At 48.4% G+C, this 16,759-nt stretch overlaps 1 protein-coding gene across 1 annotated transcript; it reads right to left on the reverse strand.

Annotated features, from left to right (window-relative positions):
- Positions 1–468: 468 nt before the first annotated feature.
- On the reverse strand, positions 469–1,044 carry LOC134384444 (transmembrane epididymal protein 1A-like). Its single transcript, XM_063105987.1, has one exon. It carries the CDS (start codon positions 1,042–1,044, stop codon positions 469–471), a length of 576 nt encoding a protein of 191 aa, XP_062962057.1.
- Between the last annotated feature and the right edge of the window lie 15,715 nt (positions 1,045–16,759).

The raw sequence follows: 16,759 nt of genomic DNA on the forward strand, positions 1-16,759 counted from the left end.
TGACAACACCAAGGCAAGAGTTAAGATCCCCTTATCAGTCATCTATTATTAAAAAAATAAAAATGAAAAAGTAGCTTTATGCCAGAATTTGGGAATAGCCAACCTAATTTTCAAGAAGAACGATAAGGAAGGGAAACTTCCTACCAGTCGTCAGTGTGGAATAGAGCTGGAAGAACATGGCCACCATCCACTTCCCCATTCAACACCCCCTCCTGGATTCCCCTCAGAGAGACCTGGAAACCATATCCATGGAGTGAAGCAAACAGACAAAAAGGTCAATAGATTGACAGCATGAGAAGCCCATCCTAGGAGCTGGCAGGTTTATTTGTGGACATGTAATATGGCTCCAGAAATGGGAAGGCACACTTGGATACCAGGACACTAGTGTCACTCGCCCAGTGGGCATCTTCACAAAGCTCATGACAGGAACAAGACAGCACAGCTGGAGACAGAAGGACAGTCTTTAAATTAGACGTCTCCCTCCTGCAGCATGGCCTCTTCCCTGAGCTTTTTGAGCTCTCCACCACTGGGGCTGGTGGGGCACAGCTGGTACTTGGCCCCTGGGAATCCCATCCAGGAGGAGCAGTGATGGTGCCAGAGGCTGCAGAGGCCATAGACAGCAGCCAGCATGGCAGCCCCTAAGCCCAGGTGCCGGCAGAAGAAGATGGTGAGGAAGGTGAGGTTCACGGGGCTGTCTGCCCACCAGGGCTGTCCGGAGGGAGGGGCGTACAACAGCATGGAGAGCTGCAGCATCCAGGAGCCAAGCACCAGCAGCACCCAGGCCTTCAGCACCCAGAGTGGGGGCTGGTCAGGGACCCAGACCTCAATGGTGAACATGAGGGCCAGCAGGAAGACAGGGATCAACAGCAGGTTGGGCAGGTGGACCCCCAGGGCGTTCTTGTGCTCAATGTGGGCTACCATTTGCAGCAGCAGCACAAACAAGGCCAAGGACGTGGCCGCTCGCTCCAGCTTCATGATCTGCCGGGCCAGCCACAGCTGGCTGATGAGATCCACCAGGCCACTGAGCAGGAAGAACCCAAACATGGTGGCATACTGCCATGAACTGTGGTTCTGGAAAGGCAGCTGAGGATCCTTTCAGTCCACCAGGGGAAAATGGTTGGCTCCAGGTGGGAAGAAAAATTCCCCGATGATCAAGATGAAGAAAGCCACCACCTTCACCATTCCCTCGATATGTACCTGTCGCCACCACCTCGGGCCTTGCTTGTCCCTTGGCGGGAGTGGAAGGAAGAGGAGCTGCTGGCCTTGCAGGAGGGCTTGGGACACTGTCACTGCATAGTAGAGCCCCAAGTAATAGATGGCCAGCCCTGGAATCAGGTGTCCCAGGAGAGTGGCCATGCTGCAGCCAACCGTCTACTTGGGAGTGGAGGAGTGGGAATTGTGAGTGACTATCCCCACAAGGAGCTTGCCATCTCTGAACTCTCAGAATAGTCCCTACTCAGCTGCCTCTGCTGCCCACTCATAGCGTGGGCACAGGCACTACGTGGGCCCAGGTCTGTTTTCAGGTAGCTGAGAACTGGCTGGGCTCCTCCCTGACAAAGCAGGGCTCAAGGAGAAAGTGATACTTCTGTGACACTACTTTGCTCCCTTCCTCACATCTGAGCTCTCATTCCTCCATTGAGCTTAGGCAATAAAAGAATGCTCATGAAGTACTTGGCACATGGGAAGTACTCAATTGATGGTACTTATTTTCATTTATTTCTATGCTAACTCGAGCACCCCAGATCGTCCATCAGCCAGTGAAGACAAACCCAGGCTCACTACCACAGTCAGCCAAGTTCTGAAGTTCTCTTTACTCAAGACCTTCATTTCGGAGGAGTAGTCCAATTTCCCCTTGGTAGTCTAAATTAATCACCCCAGCCAGCATGGTAATTCCCTTCCTTGTCTGTTGATTCAGAGGCATGAGGAGCCCAAAGTGGCCAGGTGACAGTCTTAACTTCTAGTTCAATGGAATCATTGTGTCTCCTGGTAGAAGCATTCCTTCTTCTGGAACTAAGATCTCTAGGCCAGCAGGACATAAGATCATGAGAACAGGAAGCAAATATTTTGCCAGTGGGTCTCAAGGGGTAATAGTGAATGGTGCCGCTTCCATTCTCACCTTTTCATTTCTGGTCCCATGAGTCATGACTATGGGAGAAAGAGTGTCATATATTGGATGCTGATTTGGAGCAGGTACAGGCTTCAGAAGAAATTTGCCCCAGTCCTGCAAGGTATTGCCACCTAGTAGTGCTAAAACTAAGTCTTCAAAAGGCCATGCCACCATTCTATCAAGCCAGCTGCCTCAGGATGCTGGGGAACTTGTAAGACCAGTGAATTCCATCAGCGTGAGTCCATTGCCACACTTCCTTTGCTGTGAAGTGAGTTCCTTGATTTGAAGTAATGTTGCATGAAATACCAGTGGATTAGGCTTTTGTAAGTTCATGGATAGTGGTTTTGGCAGAAGTTTTGCATGCAAGGAAGGCAAATTTGTGTCCAAAGTGTGTCTATCTCAGTAAGAACAAAATTCTGCTTCTTCCATGATGGAAGTGGTCCAGTGTAACCAACCTGCCACCAGGTAGCAGGCTGATTACCCTGGGGAATGGGGCTATATCAGGGGCTCGGTGTTGGTCTCTGTTGCTGGCAGGTTGGGCACTCAGTGGTGGCTGTAGCCAGCTTGGCCTTGGTGAGTGGAATTCCATGTTGCTGATCCCAGGCATAACGTCTATCCCTGGCATTACGGCCACTTTGTTCATGAGTCCACTGGGCAATGACAGGGATGACTGGAGTTGGAGGCTGACTGGTATCCATAGAACAGGTCATCCTATCCACTTGAATATTAATATCCTTGATTATTAAAGGGCTGAGGTCACCCTTTTGTGGGCATTGACATGGGACACAAACACCTTCACATTTTTTTGGCCCACTCACATAACGTCTTTCCCAAATTTCCTTATCACCAATCTTCCAATTATGTTCTTTCCATGTCCCTGATCATCCAGCAACACCACTGGCCATAGCATATAAATTGGTATATAATTGCATGTCTGGCCATCTCTTCTTTGAAGCAAAGTGAACAACCAAATGCACTACCTGAAGTTCCACCCACTGGGAGGATATCCCTCCATCACTATCCTTCAGGGATGTCCCAGAAAGGAGCTGCAGTGCTGCAACTGTTCACTTTTGGGTAAACTTGCATATCATGCCGAGCCATCTGTGAACCAGGCCCAAGTCTCTTCCCATCAACTCACTGTAGGGAACTCCCCATGAGGCCATAGATACAGGCTGGGAGAGAGAAGGGAGTATAGCAGGAGTGGGGACTCTGGGCATTTGGGCAACGTCTTCATGTAAACTACTAAATACCATCACAGCCTGCCCGGGCCCAGTCATCTATATATCACTTCCATTTGATGATGGAGTATTGCTATGCACACCCAATTTTATGGCTTGGTGGTCAGATAACACCCAGATCATGATGGGTGGCTCATGGTCACGTGGTAACTTGGTGGCCCATGGTTAAGCATTCAGTCTCTACTGAAGCCTAGAAGCAAGCCGAGAGCTGTCTCCCAGAGGGAGAGAAGTACATGGAGGATGGCAGAGCTTCATTCCCAAATCCTGCCTGTGCTGCAGTTAACCTGTAGGGTCCTGCCAAAGGCTCCAAACAGCATTTCAAGCACCATATGATATGCTGGATTGTATGGCCCAAGTGGCAGAGCAGCGTGGACCTGTTGTAGAGCCTTCTCTTGTTCTGGGCCCTACTCAAAACTAGCAGCTTTTTGGTCACCTGGTAAATGGGCTGAAGTAACACACCTAAATGAGGAATACGTTGCCTCCAAAATCCAAAGAGACCCACTAGGGGTTGTGCCTCTTTTTCGGTTGTAGGAGGGGCCAGATGCAATAACTTGTCCTTCACTTTAGAAGGAATATATTTACACGCCCCACACAACTGAATGCCTAGAAATTTCACTGAGGTAGAAGGCCCCTGAATTTTTGTCAGATTTATTTTCCATTTTCTGACATGCAAATGTCTTACCGATAAGTCTAGAATAGTTACTACTCCTTGCTCACTAGGTTCAGTCAGCATAATGTCATCAATGTAATGGACCAGTATAATAATTTGTGAAAGGAAAAGGCAGTCAAGATCCCTGCAAAATGAATTACAGCATAGGGCTGAAGAGTTGATGTGCTCCTGAGGCAGGACAGTGAAGGTGCTTTGCTGGCCTCGCCACTTGAAAGCAAACTTCCAGTGGTCCTTTATTAACAGTTATGGAGAAAAAAGCACATCCTAGACCAATAGCTGTATACCGGAGGATATATTAATTTGCTCAAGCCATGAAACCACATCTGGTACAGCAGCTGTAATTGGAATGACCATCTAGTTAAACTTAAGATGATCCACTGACATTCTCCAAGATCTGTCTGTCTTCTGCATAGGCCAGATAGTCAAGTCGAAAGGAAATATGGTGGGAATTACCACTCTGGCATCCTTCAAGTCCTTTATGGTGGCACTAATCTCTGCAATCCCTCCAGGAATGTGGTGTTGCTTCTGGTTTACTGCTTTCCTAGGTAGAGGCAGTTCTAATGGCTTCCACTTAGCCTTTCCCACCTTAATGGTCCTCACTCCACATGCCAGGGAACCAACACAGGGATTCTGCCAGCTGCTGAGCATATCTATCCCAATCATGCATTCTGGAAGTTGGGAAATAATGACAGGATAGGTTCAGGGACCCAGTGGGCCCACTGTGAGACAGACCTGAGCTAAAACTCCATTGATTTCCTAACCTCTGTAAGCCCCTACACCAACTGGTGGACCACAGTGACCATTTGAGTTTTTTGGAATTAGTGTTAGCTCCGAGCTAGTGTCCTGTAGTCCCCAAAAGTTCTGATTATTTCCTTTTCCCCAATGCAGCTACTGTGGGAAAAGGCCAAAGGTCCCTTTGGGGAAGACGGGGAGAAATGCTAACTGTATAAATGTTTGCTAGTGGACCAAGGTTCTTCTTCAAGGGGACCTGGCCTCTCCCTCATTCAAAGGGTTCTGGGTCTGTAAACTGGCTCAAATCTGGAAATTGATTCAGGGCTCATGACTCCATTTTTATGATTCAGACTAGATATTTGTTAACTTGGCCTAGAGCTTTTCTGCTCTTACAGATTAAGTGATCAAGTAGGCTTCCCATCTATTTCACTTCTAGGAACACCATTATCAACTAGCCAATGCCATAAGTTTCTGGGAGTCAGACTATTCTGATTGCTGTTATTCTGAGCAAGATTGCAAGGAACACAAACATCCAGGGTGCTCAACTACCTTTCTTGCTAACCTTCTCAGTTACTGCCTAATTGTTCATGGTTTACACCAAGCTGGAGTTAATGTAAACTTGATCCTCTCCATCTGACAATGGAGGTGCTCAAAACTTTTCTGGGCCTTTAATTAGATTTGCCAGCACACACATGTTGCCACAATTCTAATCATCCTAGAAAAATAATACACTCCCTGTGTGCCCAGCCATTGTTCTAAGCACTTTACATATATATTAACTCATTTAATTTTGTATGACAGGCTGCTCTTCCTCCAACTGTGCCCATCAGCAGGTAACTAGGATTTCTACCTCAACCATGTGACCTATCAAGCACAGTGTGGGCCAAAGCATCCTCTGCACGGTGCTTGCTGGTCTGCCAGGCTCCATGACCCCTGGAGGGCAGAGACAGAAAGGCCAGAAGGACTTGGAGCTCTACTGTGAATTGACACATACACCTGCAGGGAAGGCTCGGACTGGTTCAGTTTGTACTGTTGATAATTTTAGATAAAGTATTTATTGTTTCTTAAAAAGTTAAAAAAAAATTCTCCACATCAATCCATTTGACCCCTGTTTTATACACAGAGCAGTAACCTACCTGAGGTCATTTGTTAGTGGGAATCTCACCTACGCTGTTCTCCACTAATTCCAGGGAAAGCTTTCCCACACCTATCTATGTCTCTGAATGTCTGCATCTTTCCCCATCTCCAAGGAGAACAGAGACATAAATGTGCTACATAACCTGTATTTCAGTAACACTTTTTTTCTGTCAATTTTTCCTTCTGAAAAATTTCTGAATCCATATTAGAAGTGGTTGCATGATGCCCTTCCACCTGGTGTCCTCTGGTGCAGGGACATCCTGGGGCCAGGACATGAACCTAACCTTGGTGGGCTCTTGGGGTAACGTCCTTTGCGACCCTTGCTCCAGAAAAGGGTGCAATCTGGGTTGGGCACAGCCAGGGGTCACCGGGAAGCCAGCTGGAGGATTTCATGAGATCTGCATGTAAAATGTGTGGCTTGCTCTGTGTGTTCAGCATGCCATAGCCGTGATTAATGACAGGGAGAACAGGTTGGGCAGGAGCCCAACAGGGGAGATAGAGTCTTCTGGGACCCTGGAGAGCCTCACCCCAAGGAGCAGCCCCGTTTGGTCCCTCTGTGCGTACTAATAACCATGAAGTCTGCACGGGGCTGCCTGCACTTTGTGTGGGCAGCAGTGGTGGGGGCTCCACTGACTCTCAGTTCCTCCTGCCCTGAGATGTCAGGTCCTGTCTTCCTGTACCACCCCCTGTCCCCTGGCCCAGTCGCTGGGTCTTGGCTCTTCCTTCTTGCTCCTTCCCTGTACACCCTCTTACCCCACTCTCAGCAAGACCTGCCTGGAATGGACACTATCTTAAGGTTCTTGACATCTAGTAAGGAAGACCTACAAGTACATAAAACTCCACAATATGGAGCAGGGAGTGATGAGATCAGGAGGAAGACACTCCCAGCCAGGGGAATCAGGGCAGACCCCCTAGAGGAGGTGGCATTTGCGGTGGGCTTTGAAGGTTTAGGTATTACAAGTGGAAGGACTGGGGCTGGAAATCACAAGAGGGGTTCCATGGGGCTGAAGCAAGGGGAATGCTGGGTGGAGGAGAAGGGTAGACAGGCGGGTCTGGGCAGCCTGGGAGTGCCTTAACCATTAGACTACCCATGTCTGCAGGACCAAGAGCCCCAAATCTCAGGGCTGAGAGATGGCCTGGGCAGTGGCTGTACAAATAAGCTGTCCCCAGGGCAATGCCTGGCATGCTCTGTTGGTTGGGGAGCCTATTTCTGTGCCCTCTCCTGGGCATGTGCATCAAGTAGGCAGAGTGAGGGATGTCTAATGATGTAAGGAAACGGGTGGGAAGAAGAAATCACAGTTGAGGGGAAGAGGAGATTGATGGGAGAAGGCATGTGGGTCAGCCTCTTTTGGGACCAGGTGAACAGCCAGTCAGATGCTCAAGCCAGAAACCTGGGCATTGTCCTGGGCTCCTCCCTTCCTTCACCCCTCATAGTCAAAATCGGTCACTGCGTCCAGCCAGTTCTACCTCCTGCAGAGCTATTCGGACTCTTCTCTTAATCCCTCCACCCCACCTGAGTTCTCTCCTAGGTCATTGCACCACCCTCCTGACCCTCCCCCACCTCTCCATCTACTGGTTTTTCTTTTCCATACAGCTGCCAGAGAGGTCTTGCTAATATTCATATCTGATCATGTCATTTCCCTGATGAACATTCTTTGAGTGTCCTGTGCTGGCTGCAGGTACCGTTTGAACTGTGGCCAGGCAAACAAAATCCTGTGTGACCTGTCCCCTTCTATCACTCAAGCTGCATCCCCCCACTTGCCAACATTTATGTTTCAACTCCACTAGATTCTTTATATTTTTCTAGAACATGCCCATGCTTTGCATTGCCTTGGCCTTTGGATATTGGGTTCCCTCTGCCTGCAAAGTGCTCTCCCACCCTATCTTTCTGGTAAACTTTTACCCAACACCAGTTTATAAACCAGAAAAACAGCTGCAATGTTTTGACTGTACTCTGCACAGGCTTGCACAAAAACAGTTCTCAGATTGTCCTGTCATTGTCTATGTGGTAGACACAGAGACATACCTTTCAGACACCTTTTGGAGAAAGGACTCACTACCCAGCTGCCAGGCATGTGGTGAGCTGACAGCTCCATCTGTGGACTCATTCAAGGTCAACCTCAGTTTTCCAGCTGAAATCATATCCTTTTCAGGGTGGCCTCCCCCACAAGTGAATAGGGCACTGTTACAAGGGCCTAGCCATTCCTTCCAACACTGGACTTCTCAATGAGCATTCTTTGCTCTGGAGCTTCCTACTGGGTAGACGGAGACCTTAAAAGGTCTGCATCCCAATCAGAGAACTCTCTCTGCTCACTCCGGCTTCCGCTCCTTTCTTTTCACAAGTCCTACTCCCCAGTGAAACTTTTGTACTCCTAACTTCATGTCAGCATCTGTTTCCAAGAATGGTCTGAGAAAGCAGTAGGTAAGATGTTTAGGGACTGGGTCACTCCACCACTGGCTGGTAATGAGAGCCACACCCCAGGACTTAAGTGACAGCCCCCAGCACATGCTGGTGGCCCCACTGTTGAATGTTTCACTATACAGCATGTCACTCTACTGAATACTGTAGGCAATTGTAACATGATGGTAAATATTCATGTATCTAAACATATCTAAACATAGAAGAGGCACAGCAAAAGTATGGTGTTATACTCTTGTGGGACCGGTGGCGACCCGTAGGACTGGAGAATGTGCCAGTGGAGAGGAATGACTGGTCGATTGAAGAGTCAGGCATTGGAAATGTATACAGTGGAGAAAAAAAAAATATAAGTAACATATGTGGACAATATGTGATATATAATATATATGAATATATATTATATGTGAATTAGACAGATAGATAAACTGAAATGGACAGTTGCTGGTGACCTCCAGGGCACATAATGAAAAGCTGAGAGCAATTAACAAACAATTGAAAATTAAATGTGAGAGCCAGAGAGTTTCTTTGGCAACTTATAAGGAATCCTTCATTTCATATGCCAGTCATGCGCCACAGAGACATTTCCAACCACGTATGTGAGGATGGTCCTACAAGATTATATTACTGTACTTTCACTGTACCTTTTCTATGTTTAGATACACAAATACTCACCATTGTGTTACAATTGCCTACAGTATTCAGTACAGTAACATGCTGTACAGCTGTGTAGTCTAGGAGCAGCAGGCTGTATTATACAGCCTAGATGTGTGGTAGGCGATAACATCTAGGTTGGTATAAGGACACTCTATGATGTTCACACGATGACAAAATCGCCTAATGGCACATTTCTCAAAACATATTCTGTAATAAAGTGATGCATGACTGTAGTTGGTGAAGAAAAAGAGCTAAGGATGAAGCCCAGGATTTAGCAGACAGAGTGGCTGAGCTCCAAAGACGGTTGAATGCTCAATGAATGCAGATCTGTGGGACCCTAGCACATGGGTTTGGGACCTCTGAATGGATTCTCCTGAAGATTCTGCAGTCCTGAACTTCTCTACCCCTTACAGCCTGCACATGGCTCACCCTCTACATCCAGAGTGCTCAGTCCCACATCCTATGGGAAGACAATGCACACGTCTCTTCCCACAAGGCAACAGGTGTTCCTTAGCAGCTGCCTCAGCCTCCTTTCCTGGCTGCTAGACTTTACAAGCCATGTTAAGTCATTGTATGATTTGATTGGGGACATGCTGGCCCAGTAAAGGTGAAAAGGGGGAGTACACGTGAGCCTGGATACTGAGAGATTCACAGGACTGGAGAAGGGAGCTACAGGACACAGAATCCGACACCCTGTCAATGACCCCAGGAGAGGATGCGAGCTCCTTGCCAAGGTGGCTTCTGGAAGCCTGGAAAAAATAACAACTCAGGCTGAGCGAGGTCGAAAATCTGAATCGCCAGGGCAGATGGTAGAGAAAGGGATTAAAAGCCTAGGGGAAGGGGATGGGCATTCTGGAATGCATATAGTATGTAAGGCAAGACGCACTACAAAATAGTATTCTATGGGGAGACAGACCATTCTATGGGGAACACACCATTCACCAAGAGCATTGGTGGCCCTTCTCTGCAGGCCAGGACCGAGGCTAAGAGAAGCAGGTACTGAGGCTAGTTCACTGATAGTAATGGGGATGATAGGGCCTGGGCAATGGAGGCCAGGTGGCAACACTTAACGGTCAGAAGACAGGACTCACAGTGACTGCGACAACTGACGGGGTCAGAGTGATAATCGTGGGAGACTGACCTCCAGAGAGTTACGGAGATGGTTAAAAGAACACAGCATTCCTAGTGGGAAAATAGACGGGCAGCCAAAGGGTACTATTATGTGTGTATTCAAAGGAGACCAAAATCGAATAAGCAGGAGGCTGAGGGTGGTTACCCCCCCCAAAATCATGATCCCTTGCCCAGGGATTTGGTCCTGAGCCAGTTTTCAGACCTGGAAACTGTTGACTAAAGAGGAGACTGGAACCCCAGGAGAAGGACCCTGCAGGACCTGATTCCGCCCCTCCTTTCCCAAAGGGAACTACATTTTCTATGGTATTTATATCCTGGGGAAAGTCTTGTACTCAAGACATTTCAAGGATTGCTGGACACAGGGTCTGCGTTGATGCTGATATCCAGAGATCTGAAGCATTGTCATGGTGCTCTTATTAGAGTAGGGACATATGGAATCCTGGCCAAAGCCCTGGCTCACGGTGGGTTTACTGTGTTCATAGACCCATCAGGTGGCCTGTGCAATTGAGACTGACATAGCTGGTAGCTGGAGTAACCTCCATGTTGGACTCTTGGCCTATAGGGTAAAATATTAGAGTGGCGAAGTCCAAAAGCAACCCTCCGAAACTCCCAATCACCTACAGCCGGAATAGTGAATGTAAAGCAGTATCTATCACATCTTGAGGGAAAAAGCAGAACCTAGTGCCATACTTAAGAATCTGAAAAACGAATCCCACGTACATTTGTATGGAATTTCATGCCTGTGAATCAGGCATTCCATAAGCCTGTGGACAGTGGTGCTGCCTGAGACCTTATGGACAAGAAATTCAAATCTATACCCAGAATAGATGTCTGTTTCTGTGAGGATGATCTGCTGACCTTCTAGGATAGAAGGGGCCCAATGTAGACAGCTTGTCACCACATGGCTGGTTGGTCTCTTCAAGGAGCAGTGCCATGCCAGGCTTAGCACTGGCCTCTGTGCTGGCAGATTGGGCATTCGGAGGCATCAATAGCTAGACTGACCTTGTTAAGTATGAATCCATGGTGTTGGGCCCATACATGGCCTCGGTCTCTGCCACCATGGCCACTTCATTCATGTGCCCATTGGGCTGGCACTGGGGTGACCACTGACAGAGGCTGCTTACCAACCAGCTGAGTCATTTTGTCCACATGGTGTTTCTTCTATGGTGGATGCTCTCTTGGACCACTCCTAGTACCAAGTGTTGCACATGGGCTTTCCAGAAAGCAGATGTGAGACAGAGTTAGGTATGCAAATGTTTTATTGAGGAGTAACACCTGTGAAAGGAAGGGGGGGAAGCAGGATTGAGCAGGTGGAGGCATAAGATGGCAGTGCAAACATGATAAAATCTCTGCCAGCCTGATGGGGCAGCTCCAGGCAAAGACTGGCACAAAGCCAGGCCCTCGGACTGCCATCTTGCTCAATGACTGGCTGGGGCTCACTCCAAAAACAGGGTGAGCTTGGCTGCAAAATTGAGGCAGGTCTTGCTGCAGCAAACAGCTTGAGACTGTCTGCTAGCCACACTCCTTGCAGCTGGGCAGCATGTCTTTTCTTGAAGGAGGACCTGGACAGTGAGGCTGGCAGAAACTTTGTCCCGCCAGTCTGTGTGTGGTCTGCTGGCTCTCCACCCCACCCATCTTTCTCCCCTTTCCTTTCGTAGGCCTTACTCACCATGACCCTCATGCCTCTCAGAGAACTCCACCAGCACAGTCTTGACAGCAGGTGCTTCATTTGTGTTTGTGGTCTGACCCGCTGACCTCCTGAATGCCCAGCTCAGTTATCGGGCTCCAGAATTCTGTGTGTGTCCTCCAGAGTGTGAGGCCTGCAGTCCACCAAGTCGGCAATAGTTAAGCAGGAGAAGCCCAGCCATGGGCAGCCAGAGGTATGTTTGTGAGTTTGTGATTCTCAGGGACAACTTCAGGCCAGGGGACTTTGGCTGCCGGGTGTGGCCTCTGCAGTATGGACTCCATCTGGGCCTGGCTCTCTCTCCACCAGATCCTCCCCTGCTTCCCTGAGGGCCACATGAAGAAAGAGAGACTTCTAGATTAAGTACCAGGGACTGGAATAGCAAGGGGTCACAGGGCACCAGCACCTTCAAACAGGAGCTGTGTTCTGGAGAGCAGCTTGTGCCACAGGGGCCGACAGCAGGGCTGGGGCAGAGGGTCCCTCCCTCGTTCTGGTGGACCTGTAGTTGCTGAAACTGTCACTGCACACTTTGCCATTAAGACTAAGAGCAGGCAGTGGCCATTTCATCAGAGGCCTTTATGGCCACAGAGAGGGGTTCCAGGAGAGGAGAGAGCAAGGAACCAACTGCCTCCCTGAGCCTCCCCAAGCAAGCACAGATTCACCATTTTTCTAGTGAGGGGAACTGAGTGTCACTACCAATAACCTGCATCCCAGCCTCCCATTGTAATTTTGGTCATTTGTTCTGTTAAGAGGAATCATGTGAAACTGCCATTTTTATAGGCTGAAAAACAGTGAAATACTGGCAATTTTATCTGGTTCAACTTAAAATAGAGAGTTGAATTTGTTAGGAGTATACGTATGTTCCCAGTTTAGGATATCTATTTAAGGACCTTTTCCATAGCCACTATTCCTGAACGCCTCCGACAGGCCAGCCACCAAACAGAGCACTTACCATTCGTTATCTGATTCTATTCTCACAGCAACCCAGAGAGTGCGTACAATTACCAGTTACCCCTCTTACAGGTGAAGAAAGATAGGCACAGAGAGGGTAAGTAGCACGCCTAGGGACACACAGCTAGTGAGTGACAGAGGTGGAATGAAGACTTACACCTATCTGACCCATGAACTCATGGTCTCACCCCTGCACAGACTGCTCTTCACAAAGTCCTCTGTGCAGCCTCCAGGGGGGTAGAGTGGGGGTGTACACTGGACATTTGAGTTAAAGAACCTATTCAGAGAGTCTGGATCGAGTGATCCCAGTGTGACCATGAGGGTTAGATATAGGCTTTGCGGGGTCTAAAGCTTATTAAAACAAAACAAAACAAAACAAAACAAAACAAAAAAACTTATTTTTGCAAATTTTGCAAAAACGTATGTCCATGGGAACATTTTGCTAGGGTCTCTTCCTGGCCTTAGAAGGAGCTGTGCAAGAGAGGGATCCTGAAGTTTAAGCTTCATTATCAAGGTTCTGACACCCAGAGGGTACAAGGTGTGCTGGGTGTGTGTGTGTGTGTGTGTGTGTGTGTGTGTGTGTGTGTGTGTGTGTGTGTGTGTGTGTGTGTGTGTGTGTGTGTGTGTGTGTGTGTGTGTGTGTGTGTGTGTGTGTGTGTGTGTGTGTGTGTGTGTGTGTGTGTGTGTGTGTGTGTGTGTGTGTGTGTGTGTGTGTGTGTGTGTGTGTGTGTGTGTGTGTGTGTGTGTAAAACCTTAACTCCTTGTTGGCCATTTCCCTGGCTGAGGGCACCGCAGCTTCCTCTTGTGGCCACCAGGGGGAGGCGCTCCCAGGGAACTGTTTGCAGAGGAGCCTCCCCCTCCCAGCGGCTCTCAGTGGCACCCACGGTCCCAGGACCACTCCCCGCTGTTATCCTCAGGCCCAGCCCTGTTGTGAGGAGAGAGAAGTTGCCAGTGAGGTTTCATCTGCATCCTACGGCCTCCCCTTTCAAAAAACAACTGACAAGGAAAGGAGGGTATGGCTGTTGGAGGGAGAATATAGATTCTACCTGCATTATAGTGAGGAGGAAACTTTTATCCCCTTGGGAACTAGCCCTACAGAACATTCCATCAGTGAAAATTAACGAAATGTTTAAACTAGAAACATATACAGTTTAATTCATCTTTAACTCAGGTTTAAGAAAAGGGAGCGTTGAAATATCCTGTAGGCGCATCCGGTTTCTGTGCTGTCAGTTTGGAGAGAAAGACTGGCCAGCCCCCTGAGGTTCATGTCCCTGCATGTGGTCTGTCCCCTCACAACTGAGATCTCCTGGAACCCAGGACTGGCCTTTGTCCATTCTCTACCCCTTGACCTAGCACACGGAGGATCCCAATTCATGTTTTCAAAATGAATAAGAGGAAAGAGAAAGAAGGGGTCAGAACACGGGAGAAAGGAAATGATGACACAGAGAAGGGGAGACAGAGACTGACTACTGTTTATTCAAAGGGACTTTGAGAGTTTCTTCTTTGCAGGCCTCTAGAAATATAGAAGAGAGGGGTTATTAAGATAAAGAAGTTGGTGTTCCTGCTCACAGGTAACTCACTCTTGTAAATAAGAGAAATATGCAAGAAACTGTGGTACTGGTCCTGGCCACCTAGGGCCTCGCTCTGATGAGACACTTGCCTTCAGGGTCTCCTAGCATCGAGCCTGTCTGATGAGAATACTGAGAACGCCACTTGACTCTTATTCCTTTGTAGGTGACGTGTTAGTGTGTTTGTTTACATTTCTGGAATCTTTACCAACCTCTTGTATCCCCAGCATAATTAAACTTCCATGATGATAACATAGGTATACGTTGATGGAGTTATTTGTCATTCACTGTTCTGGAATCTTGGATGGAAGTCAAATGTTCTTTAGCTCTCGGAAATTTTCCTGTGTTGTATTTTGAAAAAACACCCACCTCCCACCCTCCCCATATACTTCTGTTCCCAGTTTGTAGGACTACTGCTGGTCAGATGGTGGAGTCCTGGACTGATGCTCTATAGCTCTTATGTTTTCTGTCACATTTTTTTGTTTGGTTGGCTTTTTAACCTCTTTTCTTTTAAAAAAATTTTTATTAGCATATTCATTGTTACAAATCATACTTATTCTTTATGCCTCTCTCCCCTTCCCCTTCCCCCTCCTACCTCTAGTATCCATTGATTTGTTCTCTCCATTTGGAAGATTAACTGTTCCTGTGTTGGTTTGTTGCCTAGATGATCAAGTCCTCCCCTATTATCCTTTCTGTCACATTTTTTTGTTTGGTTGGCTTTTTTTTTTTATTTTAAAGAAAATGTAATTTTATTAATATTATTTTTACATTCTAGGATGTTGAGGAGCAGTTGGGAGGGATGTTGTGAAGCTAAGGCTGGAGCTCACAGACACCTCAAGCCCGTTCACAAACCCTTCACACACAGGTCTACGAGCTAGGTAACAGGAAAGGGTCTTATAGCTGACCAGCAGTTCAGAGCCGCTGCTTCACACACTGAAGAACACACTAAAAGCAGCAACAAGCCAAAAGATACACGGGCACGCATGCGCACTAACTCTACTCCCACACAGCTTGTTTACAGAGAATGTGCCGTATCATACCCAGCCGGACCTGAGGTGAGGAGGCCTGACTAAACTAATCTATTCTCCTCACAGATGGGGAGAGGGGAAAGGGGAAGGAAATGGGATGGAAGAAGGAGGAAGGAGGAGGGGTGGGATTGAGGCCTGTGGCACCCTCCACATTCCCACAGGGGAGACCGGGGGGCTTCCAGTGGTGGCTTGGTCATTGCTGGACTGGGTGCAAATGTCAGGAGCGTGTGGCATAAGCCCTCACCTCCCACCATCCCAGCTCAGGAACACGGGGCCCTTCTTGCTGTGACTTGGTGGTTGCCGCCAGGCTGGCTGCAGGTGTTGGGGGGGCATGGCCAAGGCCCTTGGTCCCCAACTGCCCCAGCTCAGGAGAGCCCGGGGCACTTCCTGTGGTGGCTCAGTGGTTGCCACTGGTCTGGCTGTGGGTGTGGAGGGGGCATGACTGAGGCCCAAGGTCCCCACCTTTGGGATTGGTTGCGGGTGTTGGAGGGCATTGCTGAGGCCCCTGGCCCTTCCCCCTTTCTGGCTTGGTAGCCCAGGGGACTTTAGGTCCTTCTAGATACTATAGGCGTTCTTTGGTGAAATGAGACCTTTACTAGTTAATATGAAACTTTGTCTCTTTTTGCAGGTACTTTGTTTTCTCTCTCATTTCTGTGTCAGATTATTTGCTGTTCTCACCACTTAAACCCTGCTCTGGAACTAATTTGTTGTCCTTTGCGTACTTCCAAAATGGGGGAACTTCCTGTGGGGACCAGTACTTGAGCTCAGTGGTTTAGCTAAATTGCTGCTTTGCTGCTGATTCCCTGGGGAAGGCTATTTGTGTAGCTCAGGTTTTAATGGTTGACTTTATAGGTACTTCCAGCTCTCAAGAGATCCAGTGCTCCTGGGTTATATAGAAATTCTGGTCTGGGCCTGAGTCTTATCAGCAAACTGCACCACCTGCAGTTCTATATTCCTGACCAGTCTCCTCTGAATGGTCCTTCACCGATTAGGGTGCAGATCAGCTGTCCTTGCTCTACTCCAGTGTTTTCCCATTGGGCCCGTCTCCCCCACTGTCCCTGCTGCAAACACTTCCCATGGGACGGGCCATGCACTGGTCCCTTGCAATGACTCACTGGCTTCTGGTGGCTCCTTTTCTTCAGTTGTTGTGGCTCCTCGCTCCTATGTGGGTCCACGGGAACCCTATTAGTGGTCTCACTGGCCTGGAGGCCACCAAGGCCCTCTTCTCCCCTGCCACCTCCAAGCAACTCCATCCAAAGGGCACAGCTGTGGCTTTTGTCAGCTCCTGCTCCATGCACTCAGCAGCTCCCGCCTGGACATGGCTGGGTCTCAGAACAGTCACAGTGTTTTTTTCTTTCTCTCATCCTTGTCTTCTCTCGCCTTCATGCACTCCATAGGTCTCTCTTCCTCTTCCCCTGAGCTCTAGTGGACCCAGCTTGG

Source organism: Cynocephalus volans, chromosome 1 (assembly GCF_027409185.1).
Source record: "Cynocephalus volans isolate mCynVol1 chromosome 1, mCynVol1.pri, whole genome shotgun sequence".
NCBI lineage: Eukaryota > Metazoa > Chordata > Mammalia > Dermoptera > Cynocephalidae > Cynocephalus > Cynocephalus volans.